Genomic DNA, 13,435 nt, shown 5'->3' with positions numbered 1-13,435 from the left:
TAGACTATTTTAGAATTTCAAAGCAAGGAGCTGATTGCATAGAGACTCTAAATCAGCCACTCTTATTTTCAGATGGGTAAACTAAGGCTCAAAGTTAATTTCACATAAATTAAATTAAATTAATGGAAAATCAGGGGCAATGCTTAGAGTTAAGGTCCTCCTCTTCCCACCCCACCCCAGCCCCCGCCATTAGTCCATATTCCACAGCTGTGTTTTTCAGGATTTGAGAGGTTACTTTATCACTTATTCCAGTGGATTTTATTCTTTAAAATCTCATTTTATAATTGGCCTTACTGTGACTGACAAGTCAGGCATTTTTCGGGGTGCTAGGTGATCAGTGTGATAATATGGAAAGTTTCGCCCTCTAGTGCTCAACGCCATCATTTGTCCCAAGAGTTTGTATTACCTAGAGGCTCATTACGGGAAGTGGATGTGCACACATGGATGTGCGCATGGTGGGGGCGGTGGTGCTGAGGAGGTGTGGCACAGTGGGAAACGGCAGGGTGTGGTTTCGCTTTGTGGGAGGCCTCAACTCCCCCTGCTCGCTCTTTCTATTTTCATTTGTTCATCTTTCAGTTCTCATCCCAAACTGTTTTTGTCTAATGGCTCCACACCCCGTCAATTATATGTAGCAGTTTACTGCAGTCTTCAGGCAAGCCATGTAGACAAAAGCTTCCAGTAGCCTTGCTGTTGTGTGTCATTCTTTTAAGGATTATTTCAATTGATGTGCACCAACTCCATTTTGTATTATTTATATCAGCCGGGGCTGCCCTGCTGCATCTCCCCACCACCATCCCCACCCTGCCTTTAGTGACTACCTTTTCCAAAGACCTCTTTGAAACTGCTAATTTGAAAGTTGCCCCTTTTTCCTTCTGCATCTGCTCTGTAGAGTTCAGTTCACCGTTTTGCACACAAATGCCCCCATACTTGGAGGCAGCAGGTGGGCAGAGGCGCTGTGAGTTGAGTAGGCAGCTTTGCTGAATGCCTGTGTCCTGCATGGCACTTGCTGCCAAAGCAAGCAGTCACATTCTAGCTAGCTGCTACTCTTGCCTGGTTAACATCTTTGGATCAATCCTGGAAATTGATTCTGAAAAAGAAACATAAAATGTCTGAGATGGGCCATAATTGGCAAATTAGAAACTGAGGCATGCTCTACCTGTATTCAATGCGACAACCAAAGGATGTAGCATGTTTTCTGAGATGAAATTGCCCTTTCATTAAATACTCTGCTGGTCTTTGCCATCCTTAGCTTCCCAGTTAAAGAGAATGGAAAAAACAAACAAACAAAAACCAGCAACTTGTTTTATAGAGGCTCGGCTCACAGAAAACAGGAACCCAGTTTCATTTAAATATGTTCTTGAGGTGGTTATGGACATGATGCCAGCAGACTGGAAGCTAAAGGATTCTGCATTGCAGTTTGCCGGTGTGAAAAAGAATTTTAAGTGTTAATTTTTTGATGACTGAAAAGCACTAAGCGTGTACGGTGGGCAGTCTTTGCAGGCCTAGCCAGAAGGGACAGTTTCAACGGAGTTAGCTGCTTAACCCGCTGCTCATTTCCCGTGGCAGTAACCAAAGGGTAAATAGAGCCTGAATACTGGAAATCACATTTCATTCAAATTGCCTCCTTTGGGAGATTGAAGTCATAGCATTGGGGTTTGGGGCTTGATTTTAAGAGTTGCACAGTTGTGCTTTTCACTGGATCTTTACTTGCCAGGACAGATCTAGGCCAAGAAAGTACATATTATTGTAGGTTTTGACCCAAAGTCCTATCCCTGGTTTTGTAGATGTACAAAGGATGCGTAAACAGAACCTTTCTGAAGGGATTACTTAGTTCTGAACCCCTTTGTGCTTTGATAACTGCAAACAAAATGTGTCATCTGTCTTCCCTTTTAGAGCAAAGCCGGCGGGATGATTTGGAAGCCCTAGGCCATATGTTCATGTACTTCCTTCGAGGCAGCCTTCCCTGGCAAGGACTCAAGGTATCCTTGAAAGTGCTTCTTGGAGGGCTTTGTTTCAACGCTCAGTTGTTAATGGAGGGACTGCTGACCTGCTGCCTCTGCACAGTTGGCTACAGGGGCAAGAAGGAGGCACTTAGTGCACTGTAAATGCTCACCTGGGCTCTAGAAGCTCTGTTTTGCTGGCATTTTGTCCCCTTCTTCTTCTTAATCCTTCTTTGCTTTGGGGAGGTTTTCAATAATCTTTTTCCTCACTGCCCTGCCATCCCCCCTCACCCCCTGCCCACAAGCTTCTGCAGGACTGCATCTCTCAATGTTGCTCCCCCACTACCAGTATGAAGCAGAAGGAGTGTTCCCAGTGTGTCAGGGAATTTCTGGAACAAATTGCTGACAGCAGCTGCTACACATTTACCAGTAAGGCAGGCTGGGGGTGTCTCCAAGGGGAACTGGGAAATATTTGTTCATCCTGTGCAAGCTAAAGGCCCACATGAAATAAAATGAAAAGCCAGGCTTGAAACTGTTGTTCAAGTGTATTAATACATAAGTGCCTATTCAGACAATAGCCATTCCCTGTGAAGCATATGTAAGATTTAAGTAGCCTTCCTTAGGTAGGTGTAAGTACAGCTCCTTCATGTCAAAAATTAACTACTAATTATTATAATTATAAGTAGTGTCATTATTCTGTGCTCAGGCTGCTAGACTGGGAAGTGGTAAGCTTCTACCTGAAGTCCCTTTAGGGAGGTAAAAGTGAGACTCAGATCTGAGCTGTAAATTATGCTACTGTAGAAAGAAATGCAGTCAGTAGCTTGGGGTGCTTCTATGTTCTCTCCCTCCACAAGGACAAAATGTTTCCGTTTTGCTGTGCCTTTTAGGACGTTTGTCTTGAAAATAGGCTTCTGCCCTTTCCATCTGGGTGGATTTTTATTTCCTTCCCTTAAGTTCCTTTCCTAACACTGCCTCCATGGTCTTTAGCTTCTCATTGGCATGGACATCTTTCAAATATAGGTTTATACCTTAACTTATTTATTATAGAGCCAAATAAGTCACCATTACTATTTGGTTAAAATGTCCTTTTTTCCATGGTTCATTTTTCACAGACCATTTTAGTGGTAGTTCTAGATAAAACATTTTTCCAGTTTACTTCAGAACCGTATTCTGAAACTGAGCACAGCCTGCTAGGTAGAGCCTCCCAAATGTTTCGTCAGAGCCCACTGTTGGTCCAAGGCCCAGGGGCCTTTTCTCCACAGTCCTCCTCATAGCAGACTGGCGCTGCTGTGGTCCACTGACATGCACAAAACTTGTCCGATTAAACACGGAAGGCATTTTTAAAATTTCTTGCTTTTTTCCTTATTCAGCTTCTCTCGATAAATGTGTAGTAGTGCCATCTATATTCCTGTCCTCATTTTAATTAGCAATACTTTCAGTTTTATCATTTAAAAAAATCTGAATTATAGCCGCCTTACCATAGAACAGATCTAAAGGAGAGTATTGAATCACACTGGAACTCCAGTGGCAATGGGAAATTACTAAGCTGCTGCAATTTTGAAATTTTTGCCACATAATATTTTTATTTTCTTATCCTAGCCACTTATTTTCAGTAAATTTGGTACTATTTGCCTAAGACTCAATCTATCACCTCTGTTGATAGTTAACACCTCTTGCCAAATAACATTCTTTCCCTGCCTTCCACAGGCTGATACATTAAAAGAGAGATACCAGAAGATTGGTGACACCAAAAGGAATACTCCCATCGAAGCTCTCTGTGAGAACTTTCCAGGTAGGCCCCTTAAGAACATTCTAGCCAATGGGAATGAAGCTTCAAAGTTGGTAGCGACTATGACTTGATGTTTCCAGGTCAGGGTGGTATCAAACTGATTTATATTTTCTTTCATTATTATTTGGAACAAGATTGTTTTTATCCCCTCCATTTGGCCCATAAAGAAAGCATCATTGTCTAATAGTCTACACAGAGCTTCCCCAGCTGGGGATCATTCAGCTAATAAGCATGTCCTTTCACTTCTTTCCTAACAGAGGAGATGGCAACCTACCTTCGATATGTGAGGAGATTAGACTTCTTTGAAAAACCTGACTATGAGTATTTACGGACCCTCTTCACAGACCTCTTTGAAAGGAAAGGCTACACCTTTGACTATGCCTACGATTGGGTTGGGAGGGCTATTGTAAGTATCCTCTTTCCACTTCGTAACTTCCTTTCTCAGACCGTATCACCTCATCCCTTTCCTGTAAGTGTGTACATTTACCAACCTTTACAGAGCGATGTCAGAGGCTGCTCTCGTTAGACTTGGGAAATAGGAGTAACTCCTTTAAATATTCTTGAGATTATGACTTGTATGGTCTAAGGTACTAGAATTCAAGTCAGTCTTCTGCGGGGGGCGGGGGGGGGGGTTCATCCGTATGATTCAGAAGTTGGGACTACATAAACTGTTAAGGAACTTGGTCTCATCGGAAGTGGAACCCAGCACCATGGGGAGCCTTGGCATTTGCTGTTCTGACAGGGATCCGAGGGCTTGAGAACATGCTAACAGAGAGCAGTCTAGGATGGCTTCTCATTTTCAAAGGCCAGGTACTCTTCAATGAAGTATTGAGGACCAAGCTGCTTCCCTTTTGCAGATGAGCAACCTGAGCAGACAAGACTTGAAACTGCCCTTGGTAGCTGCAAATACTCATGACTATTACTAGTACTAGAATTAAAATGATTGTGTACTTCGCAGAGGTATCATGTTGCCCTTATTTTTACCACGTGACTCTGTGTTTCATTTTCCCCAGCCGACTCCTGTCGGGTCAGTTCATGTAGATTCTGGAGCATCTGCAATAACTCGAGAAAGCCACACACACAGGGATCGGCCTTCACAACAGCAACCCTTTAGAAATCAGGTACGTGTGAGCCCTCAATTCTTTCCGACAGTTCTCTATCTCACGACTATTATTAAAACCCAAGTTTCAGCATATATATCCTATTTCCTACTGCTAGATTAGAAAATCTGGTCTTGTCAGGGTTGGTTGCTTGATGGGCGGGGGATATCTGTGACTTAGGACCTTTGCATAGGAACATTGAATGAGCCCTTTCTGGGTCTCATTTGCCATCCATTGTGGAGCCCTCACCAATTCTGTGTTCGTTCTTGCTGGTATTGGGTAGCCTGGGCATGAATTGGACCCTCCAACACCACCCTTTGTCGTTGTGCCCAGGTCAATCCTAGAGCTGGCCAAGATCTCAGAAGGACCTGCTTTAGACCACTCTAGAGAAGGCTGTGTCTTTTTTCACTGTTCCTTGATTGGGAAACTGGTGATCTGGACAGGAAACATCTCTCATTCTAAGGACAAGAGGACACAATTAAGAAATAAAAACAAAACATAATTAAAAAATAAATAAAAGCTAACTGTCTAGGAAGTAAATAAGACAAAGGGTTTTTTATCTTTATATTACATTTATTGCTGAGAGGAAAAACTTGGACCTAGTATATAAGTAAGCAAAGAATAATAAACTGATTTTACAAATTTATAATTATTACTTATCAAATGTAGCTTGTTCCCCCTTACCCTCGACCCCACTTATTTATATTAGCAGATATTTTTATAATAAAATATAAAAACATAGCATCTGAAAGATAACATGTACATAAGTTGAGAGTAGTATGTAGAAGGATGCACATGTACGCACAGGTTTATAGAAATAACGTCCACAAAATAAAGTACATGCACTAGTACTGACAGATTCACCAATCGGTACCAACTTATGGTTTCTTGGTGTGTGACTTGGTAGGTAATGAAAATATGTTTCAAGAAACGCAAGCTTAGTGGATAAAGTGGATAAAGTCTTAGTGGATAAAAGAGAGTGGGTGAGCAAAAAGATGGGACTTAGCAAACTACTGACACTAATTGGGCTCCTAGTTACATGCTTTAATCAAAGTAATTGGCTTAGACCAGGGGTCCTCAAACTTTTTAAACAGGGGGCCAGTTCACTGTCCCTCAGACCTGTTGGAGGGCCAGACTATAGTTTTAAAAGAAAACTATGAACAAATCCTGTGCACACTGCACATATCTTATTTTGAAGTAAAAAACAAAGTGGGGCAAAAACACCCGGCGGGCCGCATAAATGTCCTCAGCGGGCCGCATGTGGCCCATGGGCCAGAGTTTGAGGACGCCTGGTTAGACCTATAATATGACTGCTGATAATTGTTCTGCAAATGTTCTTCCCCTACCTCCAACCTCCTTTTTTAAAAGCTAGTACCCAGCACAGATAAGTGAAGGCCCAGGTAAAATGATACTCAAACATTCTTGTTAATACTGCAAACTGGTACACTTTCCCTAGAAAGTAATCTGACAATGTAATTGTCCTGTTTAGTCAAGATCTTTCTTCTTAGAATTGACCATAATAAAATGACACAAAATGCAGATTAAGTTGTGTATATAAAATATCACAAAAGCTTAGCAGTGACTCATCTATCTAGTTACAGAAATGGTCATGTATTCACCTCAAATCCTTTATTGAGTAAGCTAAATAATGAAACATTGATTCAGTGGACTATTGTATAGCCACTTAAAATAATTTTTCTGAAGTCTTTAAGTGACACGAAAATGTCCATGGTGTATAAAGTGAGGACTCAGAATACAAAATTACAGCTGATTCCTGATTCCCTTCAGAAATGTGAAATAAAATCTCCGGAAGGAAAGTGAAGTATTAACATGTGTCATTGAAAGTGGTAGAATTATGGGTAATTTTCCCTAAGATAGTCAGTCTATAATGAGATTTTATTGCATTATAAATACAATTTCATTAGGGCATAAAAGATTTGGAATGGAAAGGGAAAAAATAGATCATTTAAATAGTGAAGTTACAATGAACATATATGTCTGCTCACAATATTTACAATATTTTAGAACTAAAGTTGTACTTTCAGGAGAAAAATGAGTAATGTGTTCCCCTTGTTTTCATTGAATTCATAATCAGTGCTGCTGTTCTGGATATATATTTTTATTTATTTATTTTAATCATTTTATTGGGGGCTTGTAAACTCTTATCACAATCCATACATACATCAATTGTGTAAAGCACATTTGTACATTCATTGCCCTCATCATTCTGAAAACATTTGCTCTCCACTTAAGCCCCTGACATCGGCTCCTCATTTTTTCCCCTCCCTCCCCGCTCCCCTCTCCCTCATGAGCCCTTGATAATTTATAAATTATTATTTTTTCATATCTTGCCTTGTCCGACGTCTCCCTTCACCCACTTTTCTGTTGTCCCTCCCCCAGGGAGGAGGTTATATGTAGATCCTTGTAATCGATTCCCCCTTCCCATCCCAGATTTTTATTTAAAAATTTTTTTAAATTTAATAAATCATTTTATTGGGGGCTCTTACATATATTATAACAAACCATACACTGGATAGATTTTAAATACCCAGATTTTTATTTAACTTTTCATGAAAAAGAAATTTAAACTTTTCTTCCTACTTTTGTTTTGCTGATAGAGATTATGGGTGTATTGCAGTGGATATTTGGTTCCGAGATAGAGTAGTAGATCCCAAATATGGTTTCTAAAGAAATATATTCAAACCCACCTTGGATGTGCCTTTTAAAACTGTGTTGACTACCGATGCTTCATTTTTCTGAACATAATTTCCCAACTGGAGAACTATAATTAAATCATGAACTTGGAGAGAAGCAGTATTCCTAAAAGCTAGATCCAGTTAGAAAGATCCTGAGTGGGCGGGTCTTTTCCATCACGTTACCCTTTGTTTTTGTTTTAGTTGCAAAGGCAGTCAGTCTTGCCAGGACTCTGATTCTTCTCTCAAGAAGTCCGCATCCCCCACCCATCCGGAAGGGGTTGGAAGCATGAATAGTGCTACCTGGCAGAGCTTCCGAAGCTTATTCTGATAAAATCCAGTCAAGAACTAAGTCCTGCTGGCACCCACAGATCTGTTAGCGTGCAGCATTCTGCACCAGCGAAGGTCTTATTCCGTGTCCTGTGGAGCACACCAAATAGTTAGAGTACGACGCTGACGAGGCTGGGCATGCAGCAGCACTCCTGCTCTCTCACACGTCAGTCTAAACTCGTGCCAGTCCTCAGGTAAATGCTGCACAAGCAGACGGGTATGGTTTAGCAGAGGAGATGCAGATAGTTCCTTTCCCCATTGACCTCGTTATTTTGTAAATTTTCTATGGATATATGAAGAAGAGCTGCTTGGCCTGTAAAGTTAGGAAAAACAGATCCTGTCGTGGGATTAGAAAGAATCAGTTTGGCGAACAATAGTTCTTAAACCCTACCAAAAAGATTAACTGCCCCTTACCAAATACAGTATTGTACCCTGATGATAGCAAAAAATCAACTTACCCCTGACCAAATTCAGTATTGGACCCCCAATGGTAGCAACAAAATCAACTTACCCCTTACCAAATACAGTATTGTACCCTGATGATAGCAAAAAATCAACTTACCCCTGACCAAATACAGTATTGGACCCCTGATGGTAGCAAAAAAATCTACTTACCCCTGACCAAATACAGTATTGTACCCTCGATGGTAGCAAAAAAATCAACTTACCCCTGACCAAATACAGTATTGGACCCCTGATGGTAGCAAAAAAATCAACTTACCCCTGACCAAATACAGTATTGGACCCCTGATGGTAGCAAAAAAATCAACTTACCCCTGACCAAATACAGTATTGGACCCCTGATGGTAGCAAAAAAATCAACTTACCCCTGACCAAATACAGTATTGTACCCTCGATGGTAGCAAAAAAATCAACTGCCACGAAGTTGATTCTGACACCTAGTGACCGCTGATAATGTGAATCCCAAGCTATGACTGATTCCTTTGGACTTTTCTGTGCGTCCATACCAAACCAGCTCACTGCCCTTGAGTCCACTTGACTAGTAGAAGCCCTGAAGGACTGGGTAGAAGTGCCCTGTCGTTTTCCAAGAGGATCACTCGTTACAGTAGTAAAACACCTCATCTTTCTCCTGAAGAGTGGCTGGTAGTATCAAACGGATGGCTTTATGATTAACAGCCCAATGGGCATCCAGGGCACATGTTTAAGGGAACGAGTTTATTCTCTGTAATTTTCTATTACATCTATTGCTTTCCAAATTTTCTAATTTGACTAAGAAGGAAAATAGGAATCAAAGCTCAGTAAAGGGGATTCTTCATCCCTCTGGATGAGCCATGTTTAAACCAACGCATTACCTTATAAACACACAATAAACCATAAAAATGAAAAGAGCCCGAGCGCGATGAGTTCTGAAGAACTGCCCCCGGTCCAAGTGGATCGAGATTTGTTTGTTTGTTTCTAAACTCTCAGGAAATGGATATGAGAAGTACATTGCCTTAGAAAAACACATGTGATTTAGTGCTTTCCTAGTTGCTAATTAAAGCTTGTTGTGACTATTAATTCTTCCATAGGGGTGATTAGGCCAGAGTGCTAAATAGCTAGATTGTCAGAGATATTAATAAAATAAAGATAATAATTTTTAAAGTTTCCATTTCAGTAGTCTTACATAACCGAAAACTGATTAATTCCCTGTCCTCCTTCCTTTTACAGAGTACCGCTCAGTTCTCAGCGAGGTTCAGGACTTGCTAGTTGAAGGGACAGAGGAGTTTGCTCAGAGCCAACTTGCCTCCTCCTGTACTGGCGTGTCATTTCCTAACATGCTGCCTGCTAGCTAGCAGGAGCTGAGGCGGAATGGAGATCAGCCAGCTGCCCTGGCCACCCACCAGCGTAGAGCTTAAGGCAGGCTAGGGCTTCCCCTCGTTTGTGGGACATTAACACTGAGGGACACACTGAAGCAAGCAAGTGCAGAAATTAACATAAAACCCCATTCTTAAAAGCTGCTTCTGCTGTATACCTCCACTCATAACTCTCTATGCCATATTAAAGGTTTTCTTCAATCTGTGTACATTTGTAAATATTTTATTCTGTAGACTCTTGTTCCTAGAATGGTAAGATAGAAATTTTTCTGATTTAAAAAATGCAACACTATTTAGTGATCTAAAGCTCTTTTTATGTAAAATGTAGCTCTAATGTAATAGTTTACCTGTGCCACAGAGGGCTGAACCATCTACTTATGATCATTTATCCTCAGGCATAAATTTTATTTGCTTCTGACAGATATCCTTAGCTTTCCAGAAAAGTCAGGCATGGTTTCCCTTCTATGAGGAAATTTTAACAAGAAGCAGAAAACAGACCTTGAGAATATTAGCATGGCTCTGCCCTGCAGTCTGGTTTGCATTGCAGCAGACACTAATCTGAGGGGCATATATTGGTAAGAAAAGATGTGGAGATTCTGGATTAATCTTACCTTGAAAAATTCCTCCTGGGTGTATTAGACCATTCTGTGTGAGGGTCTGATGCGATAAAAGCCTCACAGAAATGACCCTACTGCTCCTCTGGACTTAGTTTAGGAACACCCATATGTAAACAAGAAAACGCAGATGCACTGGAGATTATTTTTTGTAAGCTGTACCTGCTGAATGATTTTCTGTGCATGCTGTGCACATTATCTGCATGTGCACAGTATTTATGTAGGCACATTGTGTGAAAAACATGGTCATCCCTTCTCCATCCTTTCGTCAGTGACTTTTTTTTAAACTCTCCTGATGTTTATCTAAATGTGTTAAATGCAGGAAGTCACTATACACATCACGTGAAATACTGCTTGCCTGGCATTGGAAGATTAAAATGTTGTTTAAGTGTACATTTAATAATTTTGCAAGCTTTCAAATTTTTCACATTTATCAAAACGCAACAAAAATTTTTTTTCTTTTGATAATTACTATCTTCCTGCCCCATTCTTTCTTCTTCTATCTCATCTTTACCACCTCAAACCAAGTGTAGTAAGACCGAATGGAATGGAATGTATTAAAGGCTAATATTTGAGGACTATCGAGTTTTAATTCTTGTTAATTATAGTTGAAGACAAAATGAGGCCTAAAAGACCACCATTTGAGGGCAAAGTGTCCAAATAGATGGATTTGATGGGTGGGAGCCATGAGGTGAAGGTGGACACGATTCTTTGAGTATTAGCCAAAGTAATTTTTCAAAATTAGCTTCACGTGACTACTATAGGGTGGAGGGGTTTTGCTGTTGTTGTTAGGACAAGAGGAAGATGTTTGCTCTGTTTTAGCTTCAGCCAGTAGCTTTGTCTCCTATGGGAATGTGAAGTCACAGATGGGTGAGACCTTTCTAGGTTGTATTTTCTTACTTGGGTTAGTGTAGCGCTCCCTGCTGTCTCTCCATCAGTCCCTGCTAAATACTTGCAGAAGGAATATAGGCAGTAGTTTACCTTGTTCACCATTTTCTGTGTATCCTCTTAAGCACTGTTGTTAGCTTAGCTTTTGATAATACTGTCCTGGATTGCTGCGGTCTCGCCCCACATTCACCTGCCGCATAGTAACTCAAGACTATCCATGCACGCAGTGCAATCGGAACTGAAGATCTAAAAGTGTCCCCAAGGAGTCCCTGCTACTTGAGGTTCCTTCTCCTCCTGCCGTTGGGGGCTTACACATTGCACGTGGACCTTTGCCTTTCAAATAATAGAGAGAAATTGATTTTGCAAAATGATTCTGCTACCTTTGGACATTCCTGATTGCGTGAAGGGTTTACACATTAATCCCTTAAACAGATTTGCTTAGTGTAACTAGTTCTCTGCTGCTTTTTAGAATATCAGCATCTGATTGGACCTAATCATAGTCCCTGTGTACAGAAGTCCTGGTACGGGAACTGACTGTGGCAGAATGTAGGCATCAACATCCCTTGGTGTCCTCTAGGACCTAGGCACTAAATCATTTCCAAATTTGGCACTTGGCGCTTGAAGTCTTATCTACAACGACCTCTAGATACCTCTTAAATTCCAGAGAAGATGACCACTAGACCAGGGGTCCTCAACGTTTTAAACAGGGGGCCAGTTCACTGTCCCTCAGGCCCGTTGGAGGGCCGAACTATAGTTTAAAAAGAAACTATGAACAAATTCCCATGCACACTGCACATATCTTATTTTGAAGTAAAAAAACAAACGGGGCAAAAACACCTGGCGGGCCGGATAAATGTCTGGCCCGCCGGCTGTAGTTTGAGGATGCCTGCACTAGAGCTTGCATTTTAAGGAAAAGTGGTTCCCAAGAATTACTAGCCAGCAACCCCCGGTTCACCTCTGTCACTTGGTTTTTCTACTTCCCCTGGATAGAGTAGGCATTAGAGGACAACAGTGTGATGTGGCGTGTGCTTCCCTTGTCTTGCGAGAAGCACTGATAAGCATTCTGAGTAAGATGCATAGCACATTGCGGATGGAGAATAGAGCATGACTTTTACACCTTTGGAAAATGTCTTATTTTCACTTAAACTAAAATCTTACTTCTTCCAACAAATTGTTTATTTCGTTTGAATGAATAGAAGCAAGTATACAGCACTGTGAGTTAGACACAGTAGCACCACACCACAATCCTGATACATATTTTAGTAAAAGTGAAAATAATGGTTGACTAGCAGTCCAGGTCCTCCTCAACCATAACACTTAAAACATGTGAGGGTTTTATGTACATTGCCTACCACTTTCAATTTTGTTTGCCATAAAAGCAAATGCAAAACAGACAGCATTCATGAGTGAAGTAATTGCATTAAGCATGTATCATAAGACTCAAAACTACACTAAATGGCTTATGCAACTAGCAGTATAAAACCAAATTCCTCTTTTATAAGATTATATAGCAAGCAAATTCTAGACTATACACATTTCTTAAATATCAGGGGAAACATGACCAGGATCTTTTAGAGCACTGTTTCCTCCTGTGAATTCATAACCCTGAATACAGATGAGTACGTTATCTAGTACAGGGCTCTTTATGAGAAAAGCCTCTTCGCATTAATAATTACTCATGGTGCACTTTAAACAACCCTTGTTGAGTGAGAGTGAATATAGCTCCTCAGACCATTCTTTCCTCACTCTCTTCTTTTTTACACTCTACAACATTCAGAGCTATGAACATTTCTACAATTTATAGCATCCTTACTGGTTTTCATGCAGAGCAACAATATCACACCCTGCTGTTGTTTATATCAGCAGCAATTAAATTTTGATTTACTAATCCCTTATTGCTGCCTTTCCAACTACTCATTTTTCGTGGAGCCTTAGGACTCTTAGCGCTGAGCATCATGGTGTTAATACCTCCTGAGCCATCTGGCACAGGGGAAGAGGCGGTCTTCAGTTGAAAATCACGTAGGAGCAAGATGAGAACAGTATGAGAGCGAGCTATCAGGTAAAGGAGAAGTGAAGGAAACTGAGTGGCAGCAAATGGGAAAGCTCTACTTTGGGGTTTCTAGAAGACAGTAATTAACAGTAGTCATGTCAATTAAACCTTTTCTAACTTCAGACTGGATACCTAAAGGAATCAGAAAAACACCATAGTTTTATTTTTCCTCCATCCTTTCTTATTCTTGACAGGCAGCCTGCGTCTGTCGGAAAAG

The 13,435-nt window shown here is 40.9% G+C and overlaps 1 protein-coding gene across 5 annotated transcripts in view; it reads left to right on the top strand.

Annotated features, from left to right (window-relative positions):
* CSNK1G1 (casein kinase 1 gamma 1) overlaps positions 1-13,435 on the top strand; it is a 180,310-nt gene that overhangs the window by 148,713 nt on the left and 18,162 nt on the right. For all 5 annotated transcript variants that reach the window (XM_045294944.1, XM_045294945.1, XM_045294941.1 and 2 more), the window contains 4 exons: positions 1,894-1,979; positions 3,648-3,732; positions 3,987-4,135; positions 4,743-4,850. In XM_045294944.1, coding sequence (XP_045150879.1) covers positions 1,894-1,979; positions 3,648-3,732; positions 3,987-4,135; positions 4,743-4,850 — 428 coding nt within the window. The remainder of the gene's footprint in view (positions 1-1,893; positions 1,980-3,647; positions 3,733-3,986; positions 4,136-4,742; positions 4,851-13,435) is intronic.

Source organism: Echinops telfairi, unplaced genomic scaffold (genome assembly GCF_000313985.2).
Source record: "Echinops telfairi isolate 266 unplaced genomic scaffold, ASM31398v2 ScPeMD7_4048;HRSCAF=4782, whole genome shotgun sequence".
NCBI lineage: Eukaryota > Metazoa > Chordata > Mammalia > Afrosoricida > Tenrecidae > Echinops > Echinops telfairi.
Note: the sequence above shows the minus strand (reverse complement) of the source record. Positions and strands in the feature narration are given on the sequence as shown.